The sequence below is a fragment of the Vicugna pacos genome, chromosome X (genome assembly GCF_048564905.1).
Source record: "Vicugna pacos chromosome X, VicPac4, whole genome shotgun sequence".
In the NCBI taxonomy this organism is placed as follows: domain Eukaryota; kingdom Metazoa; phylum Chordata; class Mammalia; order Artiodactyla; family Camelidae; genus Vicugna; species Vicugna pacos.
Window position 1 is genome coordinate 52,279,092 of NC_133023.1, and position 23,986 is coordinate 52,303,077.

Genomic DNA, 23,986 nt, shown 5'->3' on the forward strand with positions numbered 1-23,986 from the left:
TTACTCTCACTTTTCACTATGTAAAGATAAAGTGAGAAGACAGCTATCCATGAACCAGGAAGTGGTTCCTCACCAGATATCCCATCTACCAGCACCTTAACCTTGACCCTCCCAGCCTCCAGGACTATAAGAAATAAATATTTGTTGTTTAAGCCACCCAGCATATGATATTTTCATTATGGGTACCCAAACTGACTATGACAGAAATTGGTAAGAGGAGAGTGGTGCTACTGTAAAAAATACCTAAAAATATGGAAGTGGCTTTGGAAATGGGTAATGTACAGAGGCTGGAAGAATTTTGCAATGCATGCTAGAAAAAGGCTGGACTACAATCAACAGAATTTGAAAGACAATTCTAATAGAAGCTCAGAAAGAAAAGAAGAGAGAGGCAGAGAAAATTTCCATGAAGAACATGTTATTAGACAATGGAGAAAAGTGATCCTTATTATAAAGTGGCAAAGAAGTTGGCTGAACTGTTTGTGTTCTAGTGTTTTGTAGAAGGTAGTGTTTTGTAAGTAATGAAATTGAATATTTGGCTGAGGAGATTTCTACATGTAGTGTTTATCTAATTAATAACTGTTTATCTAATTAATAACTGTTTATTTAATTAATAAGAGGTAAGAGGAGAGAAAGTAATTGAAGAAAAAATTATTAAATAAAAAGGAACCAGATTAGTTGAACAAAAGTTTGTGGTTTCATTTCTGGGCTATTTTGTTCCATTGGTTCATATGTCTGTTTTTGTACCAATACCATGCTGTTTTGATTACTGTAGTTCTATTGTATTGTCTGAAGTCTGGGAGAGTTATTCCTCCAGCCTCTTTGTTTTTCTTCAGTAATGCTTTGGCAATTCTAGGTCTTTAGTGGTTCCATATAAATTTTATGATGATTTGTTCTAGTTCTTTGAAATATATCCTGGGTAATTTGAGAGGGATTGCTTTAAATCTGTAGATTGCCTTGGGCAGTATGACCATTTTAACAATATTGATTCTTCCAATCCAGGAACATGGGATATCTTTCCATTTCTAAAACTCTTCTTTAATTTCCTTCATCAGTGGTTTATAGTTTTCTGCATATAATCCTTTCACCTCCTTGGTTAGATTTATTCCTAGGTATTTTATAACTTCCAGTGCTATTTTAAAGGGGATTGCTTCTTTACTTTCTTTTCCTGTTGATTCATTGTTGGTGTAAAGAAATGCAACTGATTTTTGTACATTAATCTTGTAACTTGCTACCTTGCTGAATTCTTCCATTATTTCTAGTAGTTTTTGTGTGGACTTTAAGTGTTTTTTTATATATAGTATCATGCCATCTGCATATATAGTGACACTTTAACCTCTTCATTTCCAACTTATATCCCTTTTATTTCTCTCTCTTGCCTGATTGCGGTGGCTAGGACTTCCAAGACTATGTTGAATAGGAGCTTAAAGATTTGGAAAACTCTCAGCATGTCCATATTACAAAAAAATGAGACATGTTTGAACAAGAACACCAAAGGTGTGGTGTACTGACCACTGGAAAAGTTTAATGTGAGTATGAACCACTTACTTAACTAACTCAACAATAGTGAGGAACAGAGATGGGATTATACCAGCAGCAGAAACATTGCTAATTGGCATTAAATGAAACAGAGAAAATGGGATCAAATAAAGGGAGATGGTTTGACTTCTTAGACCTTACAGGACTAGACCATAGAGCTATTTGGCTATGAACATGCACTATTCTTCAAGACAAGGAAAGAATACAGAAAGCTATTTAGAGATGATTAGGGCTGCCATAGGCTCAGACTGGATGGGCCTGGGGGGCAGAGCTGCCTCCACCTTGATTTCAGTGGGTGTGACCAAAACCCAGCAAAGCCATGGGGGTGGGATTTCAAGCCCTGGTGGTGCAGCCATCTCTCCCAGAGAGAACTGTGGAATGGGCAGGGCCACTAAAGAGAGGTACTTTGTAGGTAATGTCCTGCTGCACTGTGGAGGTAAAGTTGCTACCTCAGGGTGTTCAGAAAGTGAGACCTCTGCCCTAGTAGGTCTGGAAGGCAGAGCACTGAGCCAAAAAAAAAAAAAACAGTATTATTCTCAAACATTAAAGTTCAATGGAGTTTACCCTATTAGGTTTTGGACTCACTTTGGACCCATCACCCCTTTAATCTTCCCTATTTCTCCTGTTTGGAATGGGAATGTCTATCCTATTCCTGTTTCATCATTGCATTTAAGAAGCACATAACTTGTTTGCTTTCATAGGCTCAGTTGGGGTGGACATTTTCCTTATAATAAATCATACCTTGAGTCTTCTCACATTTGATCTTGATGATATGTAGATGTGACTTTGGACTTTAAGAGTTTAGAGTTGATGTTGGAAATAGCTAAGACTATTTAGGTTGTTGAGATGGAATGAATGTATTTGGCATATGAGAAGGACATAATTTTGGATGGATGAGAGGAAGAATACTATGGGATGAAAGCTTTTGCCCTCCTCAAATTCATATATTGAAATCCTAATCCCCAATGTGATAGTATTAGGAGGTGGGGCCTTTGGGATATAATTAGGTAATGAGGCTGGAGCCTTCATGAATGGGATTAGTACCCTTATAAAAGGGATTCCTGAAAATTCTCACTCTCTTCCGACCATGTGAGGACACAGCAAGTAGACAGCTGTCTATGAACCAGGAAGTGAGCCCTTACCACACCCTGAATCTGCAGGCATATATGTTGGACTTCTCATCCTCCAGAACTATGAGAAATGAATGTTTGTTGTTTAAGCCATCCAGTATTTAGTATTTTTATTATAGCGGCCCAAACTGAGTAAGTCATAGACTCATAATGTTAAAATGGCAGTTCTCCCCAAATTGTTTTATAGGTTCACTACAATCCTTATCAAAATTCTAATACGCTTTTTTGGTAGTAATTACCAAGAAGAACCTTAAATTCAAATGGGAATGAAAAATTCCTAGACTATGCAAAACAATTTTAAAAAAGCAGGAAAAAAGATGGAAGACATTCACTTTTTGATTTCAAAACCCATTATAAAGTTACAGTTATCAAGACAGTGTAACACTGGCATACGGATAGATATATAAATCAGTAGAGCAAAATTAAGAGTCTAAAAATAGATTCTTATATTTACACCTAACTGGATTTTGTCAAATATGCCAAAGCAATGCACTGGAGAAAGGAAGTCTGTTCAAGGAATGTTCCTAGGACAACTGGATATCCAATTGTACAAAAGATGAATTTTGACCCTCACCTTATGCAATATGCAAAATTTAATAACAAATGGATGAAAGACCTAAATATAAAAGCTAAAATGATAAATACTTCTTCCAAAAAATTAGGAGAAAAATCTTTGAGACCTTGAGTTAGCAAAGTTTTCTACATATGACACCAAAAGCATGGTCCATGAGAGAAAAAAATTTAAATTAGACTTCATCAAAATTCAAAACTTTTACACTTCAGAAGACACCATTAAGAAAATAAAAAGACCAGCAACAGATTGGGAGAAAACATACGAAAAACACTATCTGATGAAGGACTTATACCCAGAATGTAGAAGGAACCCTTAGATCTCCATAATAACAAGACAAACATCCAAACAAACAAACAAAATAATCAAAAGATATAAATAGACATTTCACAAAAGAAGATAAGTAAATGGGTATTAAGTACATGAGAAAAGGGCTCAACACCATTAATCATTAGGGAAATGAAAATTAAAACCATAATGAAATATCATTTCATACTTTCTTATATAGCTATAACAAAATTAAGACAGACAATAGTAAGTGTTGTTGAGAATGTGGAGAAACAGGAACCCTCTATATTATTGGTGGGAATATAAAATGGTGCAGTCACTTTGGAAACAGTTTTGAAGTTTCTCAAAAAGTTAAATATAAATTTACTATATGACACAGTAACTCTTCTCATAGTTACCTATCCAAGCGAAATGAAAATGTATGTCCACAAAAATACTTGGACACAAATATTCATAGCAGCATTATTCAAACTACACACAAACTAGAAACAACTCATTAGCTGAAGAATGGAAAGCCATAGTATATCCCTACAATAGAATGCTATTCATCAATAAAATCAAATGAACTACTGATGTATAGGTATGTCACATATAAATTTCAAAAACATTAAAAAAATGAACAAACTACTGATGTACAGGTATGTCATGGATAAATTTAAAAAACCAGGCACCACAAACCACATATTATACGATTCAAATTTTACACAATGTCTAGAAAAGGCCAATTTATAGAGACAGAAAGTTTACTGGTTGCCTGGGGCTGAGGTTAGAAATAGGAATCAACTTTAAATGCAGCTGTGAGATCTTACTGGGAGGGTAAAAATGTTCTACAACTAATTTATGGTATGGGTACACCACTGGCTAAAGTTAGTAAAAATCATTGTATTATAATTAGTGATTTTATGATAGAAAAAAACCTCAATAAAGTTAAAAAAACTGAACATATACACACTGTATGACCCAGCAATTTCATTCCCAGTTATATCTATAACAGTATGCATGTGTATATTCACCTAAAGGCATCTATAAGAATGTTCATTGTAGTGCCATTTGTAATCCCCTTAAACTGGCAACAACCCTAATGTCTATGAACACAGAATAAATAAATATATTATGATATGTTAATACCTCAGAATACTATAAAACATAGAGAAAATGCAAATTACAACCATATACAATGATAGAGATGAATTTCTCAAATTTAATTTTGAGTGAAGGGAGCCAGGCACAGAAGAGTATGTAATGTATGATTCTATTGTATAAAAAACAATAACAAAGTAAAGTAGTCTATACTGTTGGAAATCATAACAATAGTTAACCTCTGTTATGGGGCTGTGACTAGAAGAGGTCAGAAAGGGACTTCTGAATGCAGGTAATGTTCTATGTCTTGATTTGTACTTGGTTATACAAGTTTGTTTACCTCATGAAAATTCATTGAGATTTGTGCACTTTAGTGCATGAATAGACAACATTTTTTAAATGTCAAAAATATACATTTAAGATTTGTATATTTATCTGCCCATTAATTGAACCTCAATTTAAAAATGAGTGAATAAAAGCCGAAAGTCTAGCCTTGAATCATTGAAAGCACTTTCTCACTATCAGGAGTGGCTGACTCTTTTTTTTTTTCTATTAAAGACATGTTCTAACTATGCAATCATATTATTTTGTTATAGACTTGTCATTTAAATTGTTCTTAGATTTTGCCTTATGGGTTATGAAGATTAATTTTGGACTTATTCTAAATATAGAACTTTACCATTTAGGATAAGAAAAAAAATTAATGCCAGTCTTGCTAGCAATGAATCATCTAAAACCTCAAGAAACCATAAAATATTCAGAATTATGTGAAAAAAATTAGAAATTTTGCCCTGTATAGTAGGTATAAGCATCATTATTGTGAGATTGTTTCAACAATAAAAATGGAGAAAAAGTTTTAGGAACAACTCTATATTGTAAAACTAATTAATTATGCTACTTAAGTACATTAAAAACTGTCTTCTGAGTTACACACAAACTATTATTTTGAAAGGCAGAGTTATTTGAAAACATAACTGTTATATGCTTAATATATTTAGTTTGAAAAAATAAATAGTAGCATGATTTAAAAAGAAATGTAACTATTTAAGCCAAAGCATTTTCTTCCTGTTGAAATATCTAATAATTATTTTTAAGAAACTAAATCATTTTCTGGTCAAAAACCAGGATAGTATTTTAACCCAAATCCTGGCAAATAAAAGGAGTTAACATAGTAACAATGTTGAACTTCACCTGAACTCTGTGTTCCCAGGAAAAAGGACTGATTAAGAAACGGCCCCCACCCCCATCATTTTGTGTCCAGAAGAACAACTAACTTCCTTGCATGTAAGACACATCTCTGTCCTTTTGTAAGACTCAGGTAAAACTCATGATAACTCCTTTGCTTACCTGCTTCTATAAAACCCCAAATTTCCTTCCTCTTCTATGATATGTATTTGATATGTTCCTCAGTAACAAAGGTTCCAGCTATTTTCAATAACCTGAATAAAATAATCCCCTTAATTGTCTGGTGCATTTTGTCTTTTATGAAGCTACAGTAATCAAAACAGTGTGATATTAAGAGCATAGGTTTTAAAAGTTCTCATCACAAGGGAAAAAAATGTCATCATGAGGGAAAAAAACAGTGTGTTATTAAAATAAAGGAGGACATAGACTAATGAAAAAGAATAGAGAACCGAGAAATAAATCCTCCCATACATGGTGAAATTATTTTTGACAAGGGTACCAAGACTATTCAAAGGGGAAAGAACAGTCTTTTCAACAAATGGTGCTAGGAAAACTGGATATTCATATAGTCTGAGATTCCTTATAGAAAGTTCCAACAAAGCAAATTTAAAAAGGCCTATGTAGTCAATTACCATTCTTGGTACATTTCTGTAAAAAATTGGGCCACATCTAAAGAGATCACACTTATTTTCTAAACAGGAATCAAAATGAGGGAATGACTACAGAGACATTTTACGTTTCAATGGAAAACTGTTGCACATCCTTATGAGCTATTAGATTCTAGTTCTGTTTACTACCTTTTGAGCTATTTTTCACCTCTTGGTCAATTGCATTTTACTATTTTATCAGCATATTACTTGGACTGGATTCTACTATCTTGCACATTTTGTTAGTACCTACCAAATTCTCAATTCTTCTAGTTTCCTTCAATATCTGGCCACAACTCTGCAAATTAACACTTCCAATTTTTTCCCATCCTCCTGAGTTGGCATCACTGAGGACTAAAACTGCCCTGTTCCCAAAGCCCTGAAAGCTGAAGATGGGCAACCTGATTAAAAAAAAAAACTTAAAAAAAATCACAACAGATCATGTATGACAATCTTCATGTCTGAAGTTGCTGCCATGTATGCTACTCGGGATGCTATGAGCATAACACCTAGAAATCCTCTTAACTAGCTGTCCTACTGCCAAGTCACAACAGATGGGTCCACTGGTCCTCAAGGAGTAAAAGGTGACCAAATGGGAAATAGACTTACATTGTTCAAAGGAGAAATGAGTGTCGATTCTTTCTTTGATCAAGAGAAGGGACTGACAAAGACTCTCTGAACAAATCTTTACTCTTCTGAGCCCTCTTCTCAACTGAGCTTCATCCTTGGGTTTCAGTGTCTGTTGTTGCAGAACTCAGTTTTAGAAAGAATTCTGCAGTCATTTTAGAGAGAATTCTCCCACCCTTAATATCTGATCAATCATGATATTTATTGAATTCCTTATCCCAGACCCTTGATATATCTTATCAGCCTAGCCTGCCCTCAGCAAGAATCCTATTTGGTCAGGTTATCCAGAATTCCCTCTACCCTCGATGTCTGCTTTTGGTAACTTTCCATCCACTAACTGTCCCCTGCCCCCAATCTGCTCCTTTGTTATAAATACTTCCTCTTGTTGTATTTGGAGTAGAGCCCAATCTCTTTCTCTTATGGGCATAGTTTTGACACCTACTGCAATAGTCTTGAATAAATTCTTCCTTATTTTTAAACAAGTATCAGAATATTTGTTTTTCTTTAAAACCATCATTACCCCAGTGGAATTCCACTTTAGATGGTTAACCATAACAAATTCTCAGCTTCACAGCTAAGGAAAATATGTTTCTAGGTTCTATTCTATTCAATGCCTTGTACCACTTCCATCCCAGAATTTCCTTGAAGAGCCAAGTATTTTGAATAACCAAGGTAATGAAAGACCAAACATAGGTGAGAAGGATAGAGGTGAGGTAGAAAATAATCTGGTAACCTTTTCCGTTTTGCACAGAAAAGTTATTATAGAGGTCAAGACAAGTCAATCAATGTTATCCCATATTTAGTGAGATGTTTAATTCTTTATTTTTGTTTACTGTTAAGCCTATCAGTAATGAGAATACAAATATGAAAATAACTTACATATTGTGATCTGTCCAGAAAAGGCAGTACCACAATAAAATTTTTAATTTGGATATGTAACATCATTTCAAGTGGCCTTCTATAATCAAAGATGCTATTCTACCACTTTAACACAAAAAAATGTGTATAGATTCCACAGAAATATTTATATAGTTTTAGGCTTTTTGCATGGAACTGTACTATGGGATGACCACTCAAAAGGTGGTCTAAGATACAAAAAAAAATTACGTATAAAACATAAGTACTTTATCCTAAGACAGAATGAAAAAATAAGACTCATGCCTTAATGTACTATACTATTGAGAAATAGAAACATGTGATAAATATTTTTGGAGAGAAATGTTCCATAATTACTATACTCTTATATAATATAATTTAATTGTGATTGTTCAGAATTGCTCTTACAGGATAAATATTTGTTGATTATAAAAAAATAAATCATTATGAATAGGGCACAGACTTCTATATAAATTTTTCCACTCATGGAAAAAAACTAAAATTAAACTACCATCTCTCCAATGAAATCATACTTTAAATTCATATATATATATATATATATATATATATATATATATATATATATATTATATCTGCTTTTGAACTCACTATATAGTTCTGCTGTTCTGACTGTCTAATCATGCACCAATTTCCAATTGGTTTTGTCAACTATAGCCTTCTATATATGATATATTTGGTATGAGTCTTCGACTCCAAATATTTTGTGACTCTTTTCACAAGTTGATTCATGTAAATAAACTTTAGAAGGAGAATTTTTTTGTTCCCAAACAATTTCCAATTATCTTTTTACCAGGACTGTATTACATTTATACATTATGCAAGTGAAATCTTTACTGTACTGAGTTTCTCTAGCCAAAAAGTGACTCTGTGTTTCCATGTATTCAAGCCTTCCATCTAGTCTCTCTTTAGCATTCCCAAGTCTTCTCCACATAGAACTTATACATTTCTTACCAAGTTGACTTCTAGTACTTAAAAGGTTTGATTACTTCCATAAAAAGGAATCATTTCTTCCATTTTCTTATATATTTTATTGTTGTATATAGGGAAAAAATTTGGCACAGAAAATTTACAATAGGCCACCTTACTAAATACTCTAAGACATTTTTCAGGTGATAGTCTTGATTTTTCCAGTTATACAATGACATTTTCTGTAATATATAGATAGCATTGCCTCCTCCTTTTCCAACTTTTATATTTCTACCTTGCTTCTCCTGTCTTTCATTGACTAGTACTTATAGAATATTATTCCTTAGTAGTGGTAATAATGTACATACTTGTCCAATTTTCTGACATTGCTGAGATTATGCAGCATTTATACTGTGACCTCATTCTTCTAAAATGGTTTATGTATACAGTGAGAGAATGATACTTAGAATAATGGTCACCACATATTAAAATGATTACTTCTGAGGAGTGAGAGGTAGGGTGAGCTTTTATTATATTCTGTGTAAATTTTTAGTGCTTGAAACATTTTAGGAAGAGCAGATATTCTTTTCATTTAAATCATTAATCTTTAAAAATGTTAATTTTTAAAGCATATTCAACAGAAAAAAAGATATAATGGGGACCATTCAACCATAAAATTTTCAATAAAAATAAAATATTTTCTTTCAATTTATGTGTATCAGGCTTTTAGTGGCTACTAAGTTGTTAGGACATGTATACTTAGTAAGTTAATTGGATTTTATTTAATAAATGAAGATATTAGCTGTTACTTTTGGACTTGAGACAGTGTGGAAAATTATGGAGACACTAAGGGTTCCATAAGTACAGAAAAGTTGGGAAGCTTACCTGAGACTGAAGAATCACACGAGAGGGTAAGGAGAATGTAAAGCAAATGCAGCCCGATTTTGCAGTCTACATTAACATGATTATTATTCAACGTATTGCATTAACATGAATTACTATTTTAGGAAATTCTTGTCAGTAAGAGATAGTTGCAAATATTTTTGTTTCAGCAACTACCTGGAAATCCACTTATCTGAACAATGACTATCAAGTAGCTTTCCTCTAAATAGTCACTTCTCAGAATATCTCTCAAAAGCATTTTATCAAATAACTGTTTACACTTCAAAGTTTCCCTTCAATACTCTTGAAAATGTATATTCTAAAATTTGGTATAACTTTTAAAAATTTGATAATTCTGATATCATGAACTTTACCCAATCTCAATCATGAAAAACCCAACAATGAAAGACCAGCCTTAAACCAGATCCTCAAAACCTCATATAAATATGCACTTCCCATTACCCAGGACATATTTCACAGAACTAGAACAAATCATAATAATATTTATATGGAACCATCAAAGACCTAGAATTGCCAAAGCATTACTGAAGAGAAAGAAAGAGGCTGGAGGAATAACTTTCCCAGACTTCAGACAATACTGTAGAGCTACAGTCATCAAGACAGCATGGTGTTGGTATAAAAACAGACATATAGACCAATGGAACAGAATAGAGAGCCCAGAAATGAACCCACAAACCTTTGGTCAACTAATCTTTGACAAAGGAGGCAAGAATATACAATGGAATAGACAGTCTCTTCAGCAAATGGTGTTGGGAAAACTGTACAGCAGCATGTAAAACAATGAAGCTAGAACACTCCCTTACACCATACACAAAAATGAACTCAAAATGGACCAAAGACTTAAACACAAGACAAGATACAATAAACCTCCTAGAGGAAAATATAGGCAAAACATTATCTGACATACATCTCAAAAACCTTCTCCTAGAAGAAATACAAGCAAGGATAAACAAATGGGATCTAATGAAACTTATAAGCTTCTGCACAGCAAAGGAAACCAGAAGTAAAACAAAACGACAACCTACAGAATGGGAGAAAATTTTTGCAAATGAAACCAACAAAGGCTTGATCTCCAGAATATATAAGCAGCTCACACTACTTAATAAGAAGAAAATAAACAAACCAATCCAAAGATGGGCAAAAGAACTAAACAAGCAATTCTCCAAGGAAGACGTATAAATGATCAATAAGCACATGAAAGAATGCTCCATATCACTAATTATTAGAGAAGTGCAAATCAAAACTGCAATGAGGTATCACCTCACACCAGTCAGGATGGCCATCATTCAAAACTCCACAAATGACAAATGCTGGAGAGGCTGTGGAGTAAGGGGAACCCTCCTACACTGCTGGTGGGAATGCAGTTTGGTGCAGCCACTGTGGAAAACAGTGTGGAGATTCCTCAAAAGACTAGGAACAGACTTACTGTATGACCCAGGAATCCTGCTCCTGAGCTTATATCCAGAAGGAACCCTACTTCAGGATGACACCTGCACCCCAATGTTCACAGCAGCATTATTTACAATAGCCAAGACATGGAAACAGCCTAAATGTCCATCAACAGATGACTGGATGAAGAAGATGCGGTATATTTATACAATGAAATACTATTCAGCTATAAAAATCGACAACATAATGCCATTTGCAGCAAGATGGATGCTCCTGGAGAATGTCATTCTAAGTGAAGTAACCCAGAAAGAGAAAGAAAAATACCATATGAGATCACTCATACATGGAGTCTAAAAAACATAAACAAAAACAAAAAAAAACAAAGCATAAATATAAAACAGAAACAGACTCATAGACATAGAATAGAAACTTGTGGTTGCCAAGGGGGTGGAGGGTGGGAAGGGATAGGTGGGATTTCAAAATTGTAGAATAGATAAACAAGATTATACTGCATAGCACAGGGAAATATACACAAGATCTTATGGTAGCTCACAGAGAAAAAAATGTGACAATGAATATATATATGTTCATGTATAACTGAAAAATTGTGCTCTACACTGAAATTTGACACAACATTGTAAAATGATTATAAATCAATAAAAAATGTTAATAAATAAATAAATAAATAAATAAATAAATAAATAAATAAATATGCACTTCCCCCCACTTTGATTTTGCTTTTCTGAGAGAATACTAAAACAATGTTGTCATGGTAGTGGCCTTTCTTACAGCAGTAAGCAAGAAATTTGGATTTGCCTGATCAAAATAGTCTTATTTGGTAGTCTCTTGGAATTGTCAGTCAACAAAATGCAAACCTGATTCATAAAATTCCTTATTTAAAACACTTCTCTGATTTCTCATTATTCTTACGCTAAGGAATAAAATCCTGACATGACTGCAAAGGTCCTGTAGAAACTGGCCCCCAGACTAGAAGAATGCAAACAATTACAGTTTGGTAAAATCTTAGGCCTAATTTAGTAAGAAGTTCCTGTAGTTTCTTTCCCAAGGGTAGAAACCACTAGGTTTCTCCACTAGGGGAGCCTCCATGTGTGGAATAACCAATATACACTGTGTGGGCCCTATCTTGAGGACCCCCAGGGAAACGAAGGGTCCTAGGGAATCTGACCACTTGGGGAAGAGAAGCTTCCTAGGACAGAAGGACTCACACAGAAAAAGGATGAAAAATAGAAAGAGAAAGAGAAGCTGGGTCAGTTGGGAGAAGAGAAGAAAAGGAAGAAGGGGGAGAGGAAAGGAAGGCAGGAGAGGTAAGGAGTAAAGGAGGGGCTCATAAGGAGCAGAAAAGAGAAATAGCAGGATACACTTTGGCTTTTTTGGAAATCTAGGAGGTGTGAGCAGTTTATATCCAAAAAGTAAGCAGAGATACAAGCACTGAACTAGGGCTGTACAACAGATAACAGCCTGGTTGAAGGGGTTCTTAGAGGAAGTGAAGTTGATGTTGAAAAGAGAGGCCCTGACCAAGAAGCTTTGACACCACTTCTGCTAACATTTAAAATATTACTCAGGTAATTTGGTGGTATTGAGATAGAAGGGAAGGGGTCAGGGCACAACCACTGAAGGAATGACACAGCAATTTAGGATAAACTGGTTAGAATCAAGATGGCAGATCTGGAGGCTTATGACACACTCACAGGTGCCATAAGAGTTCCCAGGCTGCCCATAAAAGGTGAAAAAGCGAGGGGGGGCCAATTCCTGGGAATCTCCACCCCTTCCCCAACATAGTTGGAATAACCCTCCTACTTGTTAGCATGTGAAATTACCAAGCCCATAATAACTAACAACCCCAAACCTAATAGTCACTCGCTCCCTTGCTTTCTGAGACACCTCACACTCTGTCTATGGAGTGTGTATCTACTTTTAATTTAAACTAAACACTCTCACACTTTATGGCTTCTCTCACTCTTGCCTTTTGAGATGGCCCACATTCTGCTTATGGAGTGTGTATCTCCTAAGCCGTTCTCCCTTCTGAGTGAGACAGACCGCACTGTGTCTATGGAGTGTGTATCTCTCTTCATAAACTTGCTTTCACTTTACTATGCTTTGTCCTAGAATTCTTCCCTGCAGGAGGCAAGAACCTATTCTCTGGCAACAGTAACAGTGTCCCAAATTTCAGACATTCCCAGGAATTTCAGAGGGAAATGGGAGATATTAAAAGCCCTCAGTCATAGTTCATTAAATTAAGATTCTAGAAATTTTGCATATGCATGTATACATGATTCTCAACCAAGATTAAGAAATACTCCCTCTCCCTCAAGACACTCAGGGTGAGCAAGGCAGATAATCCCAGAAGTAATTATATCACAGCAGGAAATGTACAATAATAGAAAAAGGGAAAAATACAGAACTGGTAGAGAAGAGGAAGTGATTAACTGTTTGGGGTAAGATAAGGTTTGGCTTCAGAGGATACAGAACAGAAATCTAATTGATGAACAAAAATTCAGAAGGTGGACAAATATGGAGGTGTGACCAAACAGACTGATTGAGATTGCATTGCTTATTTCCTTTTTCTGAGATCACAGTTTCTCCACTAGAGGGAGACCACAACATGCCCAAAAAAGGAATAAACCAAAACCACAAATGGGATGGGGAGAAGGCTCAAAGCTGAACTAACTAACCACGTAAGAACAGCCTACAGGAAGGCTGGGCATCTGGCCAAAAAAGGAACAACAATGAGGGCATGATGAGGGCAGTAAGATAAACAAATAAAAGATGTCCTCAAACAGAGAAAAGGAGCTACAGTCTCCCTTTGCCCATTCTTATCTACATAGTTTAAATGAAGAATGTCCTCTGATTGGGATTGAAGCATCTTTAAGAATTCTGGCCTCCATATGAAAAAACTACTGACTTGCCAATTACTATCTGTTATCCCAAATATTAATTACATGTCAGTTCAAATAACTTGATGATACTAATGAGATAGGAGGGAAGGGGGCAGGGCACAGCTACTGAAGGAATGACACAGCAATTGAGGACAGGCCAAACTGGTTAGAACCAAGATGGCAGAAGATTCAACTTCCAGTAGACCTTGAGCCTCATGGCACACCCACAGGCACACAATGACAGTTCCCAGGCTGACCATGAAAGGTCAAAAAGTGGGGAGGGTGCTCAATTCCTGGGAATCCTTCCCCTTTCTCCAACATAGTTGGAATAACCATCCCACTTGTTAGCATATAGAACTACCAAGCCCATAATAACTAACAACCCCACACCTAGTGGTCATTCTCTCTCTTGACTTCTGAGATGGCCTGCACTCTATGGAGTGTGTATCTATTTTTAGTTTAAACTAAACACCCCCATACTTCATGACCTCTTTCCTGTTCACCTTTTGAGATGGCCCACATTCTGCCTATGGAGTGTGTGTCTCCTAAGCCGCTCTCCTTTCTGAGTGAGACAGATCACACTCCTGAATTGTGTATCTCACTAAATAAACTTGCTTTCACTTTACTATGCCTCAATCTTGAATTCTTTCCTGCATGAGACACGAATCTATTCTCCAGTAACTCTAATGTTATCTATAGAGATTCATGGCAGCTATAGTTCATGAAACTATATAGGGTAGGGACTTTGTGCAACAGTATCAAGTACAGCTGTATATGGAATGGTTCCTGTTTCTGAGGGAAAATATTATCCTGTGGGAGACATGTATCAAGAGATAATTTCAATACAATGTGATAGGTGACAGGTACAACCAAAAAAATTTTGTTTAAGATATAGTTAGTATACAAGAGTGAAACATTTATTGCTTTACTTTAATTCTGAAGTACAAAACTCCTTATTGTTAAATTTGCCCATTATTTGTGGGTTTTGAGCTTTCAGTCATAATTTATTAGTTCTCTTCCCAGTATTCTATAGCATTCTGTACTGTTAAAAAACAAGAGAGAAGGCCCAATATGGAGTCTCTTATGCTAAGCTCCCTGTCAGCAAATCAAGACATAATTACAATTTCGGCTTTCCCAGAAATGCAATCTTAATCTAGTAATCAGGAATTACCTGATGAATGCTAGTTAGTTAATTTGCCTGATAGATCCCTTCTATACCCTAAATAAAAGTAACCTTGCAATAAGCAACCCTCTTTTATGCCAATATTATTTTCTTATTCCTGCTCCCTTCTGGCTATAAAAGTCTTCATTTCGTACAGCAACTTGGAGCTCCTTTCTATCTGCTAGATTGGGTGCTGTCTGATTCAAATCAATTTTTGCTTAAATAAACTCTTAAAATTTTTAATATGCCTCAGTTTATCTTTTAACACATACCATGGAATGTAAAATTGTGAGTACAAGTATAGACTCATCAATCTATAAAATCAATTTAGAACATGTATTCACACTACAATGGGATTCGCTGGGGATTCTAATTCTACAAATGTGTTGGTTTCTAATTTTTGCTGTTTTTAATTGAAAAAGTATGTGGAACTTTGCTCAAGGTAACTGGCAGTTAATTACTTGTACCATTATTAGGGATACACACAGAACTATAGATGGATTTTGCTGTGGTCATTAGGTTGGGGATATTGTTAGTTAATTCACTAAAGCACACATTCATTCCACAGATATTTCCTGTGTCAACCACTGTGCCAGGCACTAGATTCCTAGCAATACAGGCATATGATGAAGAAACATAGATAGAGAAATGCTAGAGGATGTATTATCTACCTGAGAATTCAGTAAATGCAATTTTCCCAGATGACATCTAGGTTTGATCTAGGGAAGACTAGTCTTTCATTTCTGATTACTTTGACTGCTACTTATATCTGGAAGCATTTCCAATATAAGCTAATGGGAGAGATTTTATGGAAGTAAATTGCTATTCATAGTATATTAGAATGGAAGGCAAGGAATATGTGAAGAATGGGAGAAAAGAACAAATAAAGGAAAGTAAACAGTAGTCATAAACACCAGTGCCCGTCAAATACTAGGCATTCAATAAACACTAGGTGAATCAATGAATGAGATGGAGAGAGTTGTAAGACTGGTCTAGAGAAAAGGAGGAAGGGGTTTGTCAAGACAGGAGGGAGAAGCCAAGCAATAGGACCTGTAAGAAAATGAGAACCGATTGAGTTCAGACAGAGGAAATGAGGTATATACTCCATATCAGGAAAAGGAATACTTTAACCTTATCCCAAAGTTAATGTATTTTCCTTACATGCTTCATAGAAATATTACAAAAGGTCTTGGTTCAAGAAGTAGGCTATTTTTTTCCAAACGGTATACTGTGATTTCTCTTCTACTGTTTTATGTCCCTGTGCTGCCAGTAGAGATTAATCGAAATCTGGATCTGGAATATTCCAGAGTTTACTCTGGGAGGAAAATGTATGACTCTATATCCATGAATTATAGTGCCACTGGACTCGGAGCTCTGTAAGAAAAGGAATTTTTGTCTACCTTGCTCTCTGCTATATACCTACCACTGATACACTGTTTTAGCGCATAGGAGACAAGGAAAGTAGGCAGCTTCCAGGAGCTGCAAAAGGCGAGGAAACAGATTCTCTTCCAAAGCCTCCAGAAGGAATGCAATGTTGCCAACATCTTGATTTTTAACTCCATAAGACTGATGTTAGACCTTCAGTCTCCTGAACTGTCAGAGAAAAAGTTGTGTTGTTTTAAACCACTGTGTTTGTGGCAATTTGTTACAGCAGCAATACAAAAACAAATATGAAATACAAAACAAATGAGAACAATACCCTAGTTACTTATTCATGGTAAGATAACTGACCAGCTGGCCCTAGATCAGAAACCCAGCAGCAGGGAGCAGGTGGGGTAAGGGGTTGACAGATTCATATGTCAGGTTTAATTTATCTTTTTGTAAGTTAAAATACCCTTGAAACAAAAATTTCTAGCTCACTTTTCACATATTGATAGGAATGTTAAGAAAGGGCAATACACGTTGGTTGGGAACTAAAGATAAATTTGGTATTAGTTATTCAGATCTTGAGAAAACAATAGAGAAAACAAATGTTCAGATGACAACTTTATTTCTAAATGTTTTTGAAGTCAGCTTCAAAACTAAAGGCAAATAAGAGAATTTTAAAGACAATATTAAATATTTATGATAAATTATTTCAGCCTCCAGTAGTGCTAGTTCAAAGTAATCATGATCTGAGAATAAAAAGTATGAAAAGGAATATATATATATATATTTATTTATATATATATAAATAAATGAATCACTATGCTGTCCACTAGAAATTAACACAACGTTGTAACCAACTATAATCCAATATAATGTATGTAGGTTGGTAATATAGTCATGATTTACTGCATTGAACCTATATGGATTTTTAAAAATATATGCACACACAAATACACACACATTTGGATTTGGACTTTGGAATAAAAGAAGTTTGATAGGTATTGAAGGTTAAAATTCCCCACTTAACTGGATTATAATAAATATTATTAACATGTAGAATTGCTTTAAAGATTAATGTATAGAGTTCAAGTTCTGTAACTCCTGAAGTGGAATGTGGCATGGTTTTGTTTTCTTTCTAGGGGACTTATTTCTCCTTCAGCCAAAGAGCTCATATAATTTGAAGTTGCTTCTATTTAATATATATTTATTATCTATCTGTATAGATAAATCTAAGTATAATACTAAAGTTAAGGGTGCTGAATACTTTGCATTAAATTTGGGGGAAAATGTCTACTATCATCCATATGTACACATTTCTACTCTCTCTACATATGATTATATAGGTGGTATTCCACTTGGTTTCTGAAATGAAAATGTATTTTCTTCTAATCGTATAAATGTGAAAGGAGAAATTTAATTGCCTAAATAAGTAACATCTTAGTGATCTGTTACCACAGTCACCATGCCAACTTCAACCCCGTTTATTTCAATAGGACTGTAGCATGGTAACTCTATTGTAGGAACAGTGCTTTTGTTTGTATGGTGTCCTAGCCAGGTTCAGTTTCATCAAGGACCCCTGTTCATATATTCAGTCTCCTTGTTCTCCATACCCCATCTCACCCTTCTGTTCCAGTCATTGTGAAATACTTAGTCTCTGGAGCACATGAACTCAGAGTTCCAGTGAAGGAATAGAAACTGAGTGACCACAGTGTGCAAGGTATCACATTACCATGAGCATAATTATGATTATCAACATTATAATGATTACAGTAGGCATTATCATTAATGAGATACCTATAGCTTGGTAAAAGGTGGAGAAGCAGAACTCTTAGATGTGGTATCAAGCTGTCTCTGAGGTGATCAGATCAAGGTAGTTTTTGATGGATTCAGCATGAGTGAAGACTCTATCCCTCACATTTGTAGGCTCTATTAACATAGGGCATCATGCAACAATCTAGGGTGGGGGAGAAGTGGGAGTAACCAACCCATAGACTGATTGAAAAATAATTATTAATTGCAGATAGCCCCCTTTGACTTTTTATATTTTATTTTCCAAAAGGACAGATAGGGGAAGAATAGAAGGCTTTAGTAAACAATAGAAGAAAGCCCACAGTCATGTGTTGTAGGAGATATCATAGAGAAAGTAGTCTATACATTGTTTGGGCTTTTTAAAAAAGTGGCCAGAAGGATCTTTTTGACTGGCATAGAGCACACGACATAAGAACAAAGGAACCATGCCAGCAAAAGGAAATGAATGCTCTTCCTCCTAGATAAATCATGGTAATTCTATATGAAGTCAAGAAGGCCGGTACTTAGTGGTATGGGAAAAGATCAGGGTAGGTCAAAATAAGCAAGACAACTTTGAATACTCCAGTGAGAATCTCTAGAAGACTTAACATAGAAGAAGCTTAGAAGGGAGGTCTCCCAACATAATTATAGATTATAAGCTAGCTGAGAGACAGTCTTCTCCATAGAATGGAAACCCCATAAAAGTAGGAAACACAAGTGGTCTGCCCAGTGTTTAATATATAGCCCCAAGCCTAATGCCTGGCCCTTAGTAGATACTCAAATATTTGCTAAATGAATGAATAAATGAATGAGGATCATCACTAGATCTAGAATTTGTTACATTTGAAGCAGGGACCAGGGTTTACAAGTTTTATGCATATATAGGTAAAATACATTGTTTTATATTATACTTATTAATATCTATATTCAGAACTTCCTTGTCTATTTTTCAGATATCCCTATGCGTACTGATACTTGGAGATTGATGTTGAACTGATGCAATATGCAAAGCCTGCCACTATCTGTGATAATTTAACTGAATTGTACTGTCATGTGTGATTTGAAGAAACCATTTCAGTCCTATTGAAGCCTGTAACAGAATCAGTAGGCTGCCTAGCATGACACTTTTTTAGCTTATTATGTATCAGGTAAAATAATGTAATGATACTGGAAACAGAATTCTAAATAATTGATCTGAGATCAATAATTTTTCAGAGATTAAATATCCTAGGCCATGCTGTCAACCATTTTATATATGAAAAAATGTCCTTAAGCTTATAAAAATACAATGTAAATTGGCCAGGAATGAGATAAATTAAATTTTTATAAGTCAACAATGTAGGCTCCTTTCCCTTCTGAGTGATATAGACCACACTCTGTCTACAGTGTGTATCTACTGAGCACCCAAACCCTATACCTCATGGCCCTTCTCTTGCCTTCTGAAACAGACTGTTCTCTGTCTATGAAGTATGTATCTCTTTGAGTAAATCTACTTTTACTCAAAAAAAAAGTCAACAATGTAAAGTGATAAATAAAAACAGATATTGAAGCATCAATGATATAATTTGCAATGCAAAATTTCCATACCTGCTATTATTGGATGCTGCAACACACTTAAGTGCTAATAGGGTTGGACTGTCAGGCCTACAGGGTTATAGAAGGTAAGCTATGCATCACAGAAAAGACAAAATAATATGCTTTATCCAAACTGCAGCTTTCTGCACTCAGTTTGTTCTCTGATACTTTATGAGAACAAAGCTTACCAGACAGTTCACCACCATTCACAAAAGGAAGAACAGATTTTCAGAAAGAATGCAGTTTAGTTTTGGACATGTCAAACACAGGCACTTGTAGAACATCTATGTACAGAAAATTTGTGCAACAATTCAATATTGTTTCTCTCAACCTTTGGGGCTAATTGCCTCATCCATGATCAGTTTTGTCCATTTCTCGAGTGTGCTACACAGATATGATTATTCTAGTGTGTGCCATGACCTAAATATGTTTGAAAAGCACAGGTACCCTGGGAAACTGGATCCCTGAGTTTAGAATTCATGAGATTTTGTCTGGACTGGTGATTTTGGGGTGCCATCAGCACAGAGGTGCTAGTAAGAATCATACAGAGGGACTTCCACCCCTGGCCATGTTCTGGTAACTGGGACCAGACTTTCTCTCCTGTTGTAACAATTAGAACACTGAACAAAATGTATTAAAGAGCTGTTTTTAGTCATTGAATAATATACGGTACAGGACCATGACTTTGAAAAAGAGAGAAAGCAATATAAGCCCTAGCATTGCCACAGCTTGCCACCTAAAAGCACTTTCTAGATGGTAGCATGAGGAGTGAGAACTCAAGCTGTGCAAAGATGTCTTGTTAAGTTGAAGAGAGAAAGAATAAAGCTCAGAGAGGCTGAGGAAACTAGTAATTGCAGGGCTGAGTACCAGAGAAGAGGGAGCTATGTAGAAAAATAACTTTTAAAAACCCTATGAGTCCCCTTGAGGCTGTCATTGAATATGAAACCATGAGTGCCTAGGGCAAAAATCCATGAGGTTAGGCAAAGGAATACCAGGAAGCTTTAAGCTTAACAATATCTAGAACTCACACAAAGCTAGCAGATGTTTAAGTTCCAATCAGTAAGAATGAAGAGATAAAAGAAGTCAGAGCTTAGAAGTAGGGCTAAACTAGCCAGGAAAGGATACTTTATATGTGTCCTAAAACGCTTTAAAAAGAATCCTTAAATAGATCAAGCTGATCCACAAATAACTAACTGGAAAACAAAATTCAACACTCTTTAAAAGAAGTCAACAAATGGAAACACTCAATAAACCATGATGTCCAGCATCCAACACAAATTACTAGACATATGTAAAAAATAAAAATGTGATCTACACCCAAGACAAAAATCAATCATTAGGAAAACATGTAGAGGAAGGAGTGAAGAGGGCAGATAGAATGCTGGGAAATACCCAGACAAGATTCAAAAGAGGGGAAGAAGAGAAAGGATCTGACAAGAGTCACTTGAAAGGAATAATACAAGATCTTAGAAGAATCAGGAGACTGTTGAGTCACTGAAGTCATGTAGAGATAAAGTTGCAAAAAGGGAGTAGTCAGCAAAGAGATCAAGCAAGATAGAAACTAAAAAGTGTTCACTGGATTTCATAGGAAGATACGTTCTAAGCCTGGCCAGAGTAGTTCTAATGAAGAGGATGGGGTAGAATCCATTTTGCAAAGGGTTTGAGGAGTGAATGAGATATGAGAAAGGAGAGATGCTAGTCATTGCTTCAAGGCAAGATGGTATCTAACCCAGGGGAGGCAAAAAAAATGTACATTTTACCTTGGAAAATATTTTTAATATGTTCTACAACCTTCTTTAGCAATGTCTCCTTTCTTGTATAACCACATTTCTTTCTAAAACATAAACAATTCTCAATACGAATTATGAAATTAAAATCATTACCAAAAAAGGCATTCAGCAGCTTCTGAACCTGAATATTGCTGCCCACGGTACGGTACAATCCCTCTGTCTTGATTCCTAAGGAAAGAGAACCAAGTCAGTTTTGTTTATAGCTAGACCTTTCATCTCCCTGAGGGTAGAGAAAGTAGGTACTTTAACAATGGAGTCAGTTAAAACAGGAAACAGTCTCCCAACTCTCTCCAAGCTCTCCAGTGCTTCCCTGCAAGAGGGGAATAGTCCTGAAACATGTCTGCAAATTATTCTTTCCATACTTTCATTTGGATTGTACTAAGCCCTCATTAACCTGAATAGAAAAGAACATACTCTATAGCAAAATAAAAGAATGTGCTTAGGTGAGTAGCAGTGGATAGCTGAGAACGGTGTGGCCATCTTGGAAAGGAGCTAGTGTTTACTTGAAAAAGGAGGACGTATTAACCTTCAAGATGCCCCCAACCAGTGATATAAATAGAGGGCTGGAGTACGGCAGATATGAAGCAGTCATTTTGTGCATGGAGACAGATTGAAGCAACATTAAAAAAAAAAAAAGGCCCAAGCACTTGCCTACAACCAAAATATTCTTAGAGAGAAACTAGATAGAGACTATCGTCAGCCTGGAAAAAATGCTGATTCCATATTTGTCTGACTTAAGCTTGGCCCCCATCAATTCGTAAAACAATCTGTATTGTTGCAGAAACTGAACTCCTGTCTATTTAGGATGGAACTATCATAACACTACTTGAAGAGTGACAGATAGTATTTCAGAATACTTTATAAGACATTTGAAACTCTTTAGTTAAAAGCAGAAAACCACAAATTATCCAAACATGCTTAAATACCACTAATTTGGAATTTGCTGAAATTTTAAAAATTGTGTCTGATACTCAAGGTTTATAAATAGTCTTCATTCCTAAAATGGGTCCTGATCAATAGATGACGTCATTGCTACTGTAGAGAAGTTGCCTGGGATAAATTCAGAATGACCAGATTTTGCCATATGCAACAACATGGATGGGCTTGGAGGGTAAAATGTTTAGTGAAATAAGTCAGACAGAGAAAGGCAAGTACTGTATGATATCACTTATATGTGGAATCAATAAAATAAAATAAAATAGTGAATATAACAAAAGAAAAACAGATTCAAAGATACAGAGGACAAACTAGTGGTTATCAGTGGGGAGAGAGAGAACAGGATGGGCAAAACAGGGGTAGGGAATTAAGACATACAAACTATTATGTATAAAATAAATAAGCTACAAGAATATATTATACAACACAGGTAATATAGCCAATATTTTACAATAACTATACATGGAATATAAACTTTAAAAATTGTGAATCATTATGTTGTACACCTGTAACATATAATGTACATTGACTATATACTTCAATACAAATTAAATAGATACATATATACCTAAATAATAAAACCATTCAAAAAAAGAATAAAGCCAAGATTGTGGTTCATATCTTACCTTTGGTCTCAATGACATTGATGCACTTCCTGACAAACTTAAACCCAACTTCATTCAGCTCCACTGTTTCAAGCAAAGAAAAGCGGAGTTAGATCCTGCTGTAATGATTCACCTACCAGTCAATAATTTTGCTAAGAGATTGCAGTGAGAGAACTAGGGGTTTGGTTGCTCTACTTCAATCACCTTTATTGTTTTGGGGGGAGGGTGGTTCAAGTATTTACCCTTATAACACAAAATGCTCTTAGTTAGCCCTTTGCATATGTCTGCTTCAGACCTGAGCAACATCAAATGTGAAATGTGAAATGTTAGGCTGGAAATGCAATTTCTATCATGTGTCTAGAACAAGAAGGATATAATGTGTTTCTTACATCTCTACTGTTACCCCACCCATAAGCTAAGATAAAGTGACTTCCTTAGTTCAATCAACAGACACATTTTAAAAAAGCAGGCCAGAATTTCATTCCACCCAGAGGTATCCATAAGCACACTCGTGTCAATATTACATAACACTGACAATTCCATTTAGTGTGATTAGGATAGCTAGTGGTTTATAATGTCAGTAGATGAGAAATTTGACTCACTTTCTTCCTGCTTCGTTATGGGGCTGTGGTAGATCTACAAAAGAAGAGACAGAAAGAGCCATGGCTATTGTGAATCATTGTAAGTAAGTATAGCCAATAATGCT

The 23,986-nt window shown here is 35.4% G+C and overlaps 1 protein-coding gene across 3 annotated transcripts in view; it reads right to left on the reverse strand.

The window, feature by feature from the left end:
• Positions 1 to 23,986, reverse strand: part of OPHN1 (oligophrenin 1) — a 564,560-nt gene that overhangs the window by 202,239 nt on the left and 338,335 nt on the right. For all 3 annotated transcript variants that reach the window (XM_072956529.1, XM_006215235.4, XM_015248679.3), the window contains exons 13-15: positions 23,883 to 23,916; positions 23,302 to 23,364; positions 21,833 to 21,907 (exon numbers count right to left, since the gene is read on the reverse strand). In XM_072956529.1, the coding sequence (XP_072812630.1) occupies positions 21,833 to 21,907; positions 23,302 to 23,364; positions 23,883 to 23,916 (172 nt within the window). The remainder of the gene's footprint in view (positions 1 to 21,832; positions 21,908 to 23,301; positions 23,365 to 23,882; positions 23,917 to 23,986) is intronic.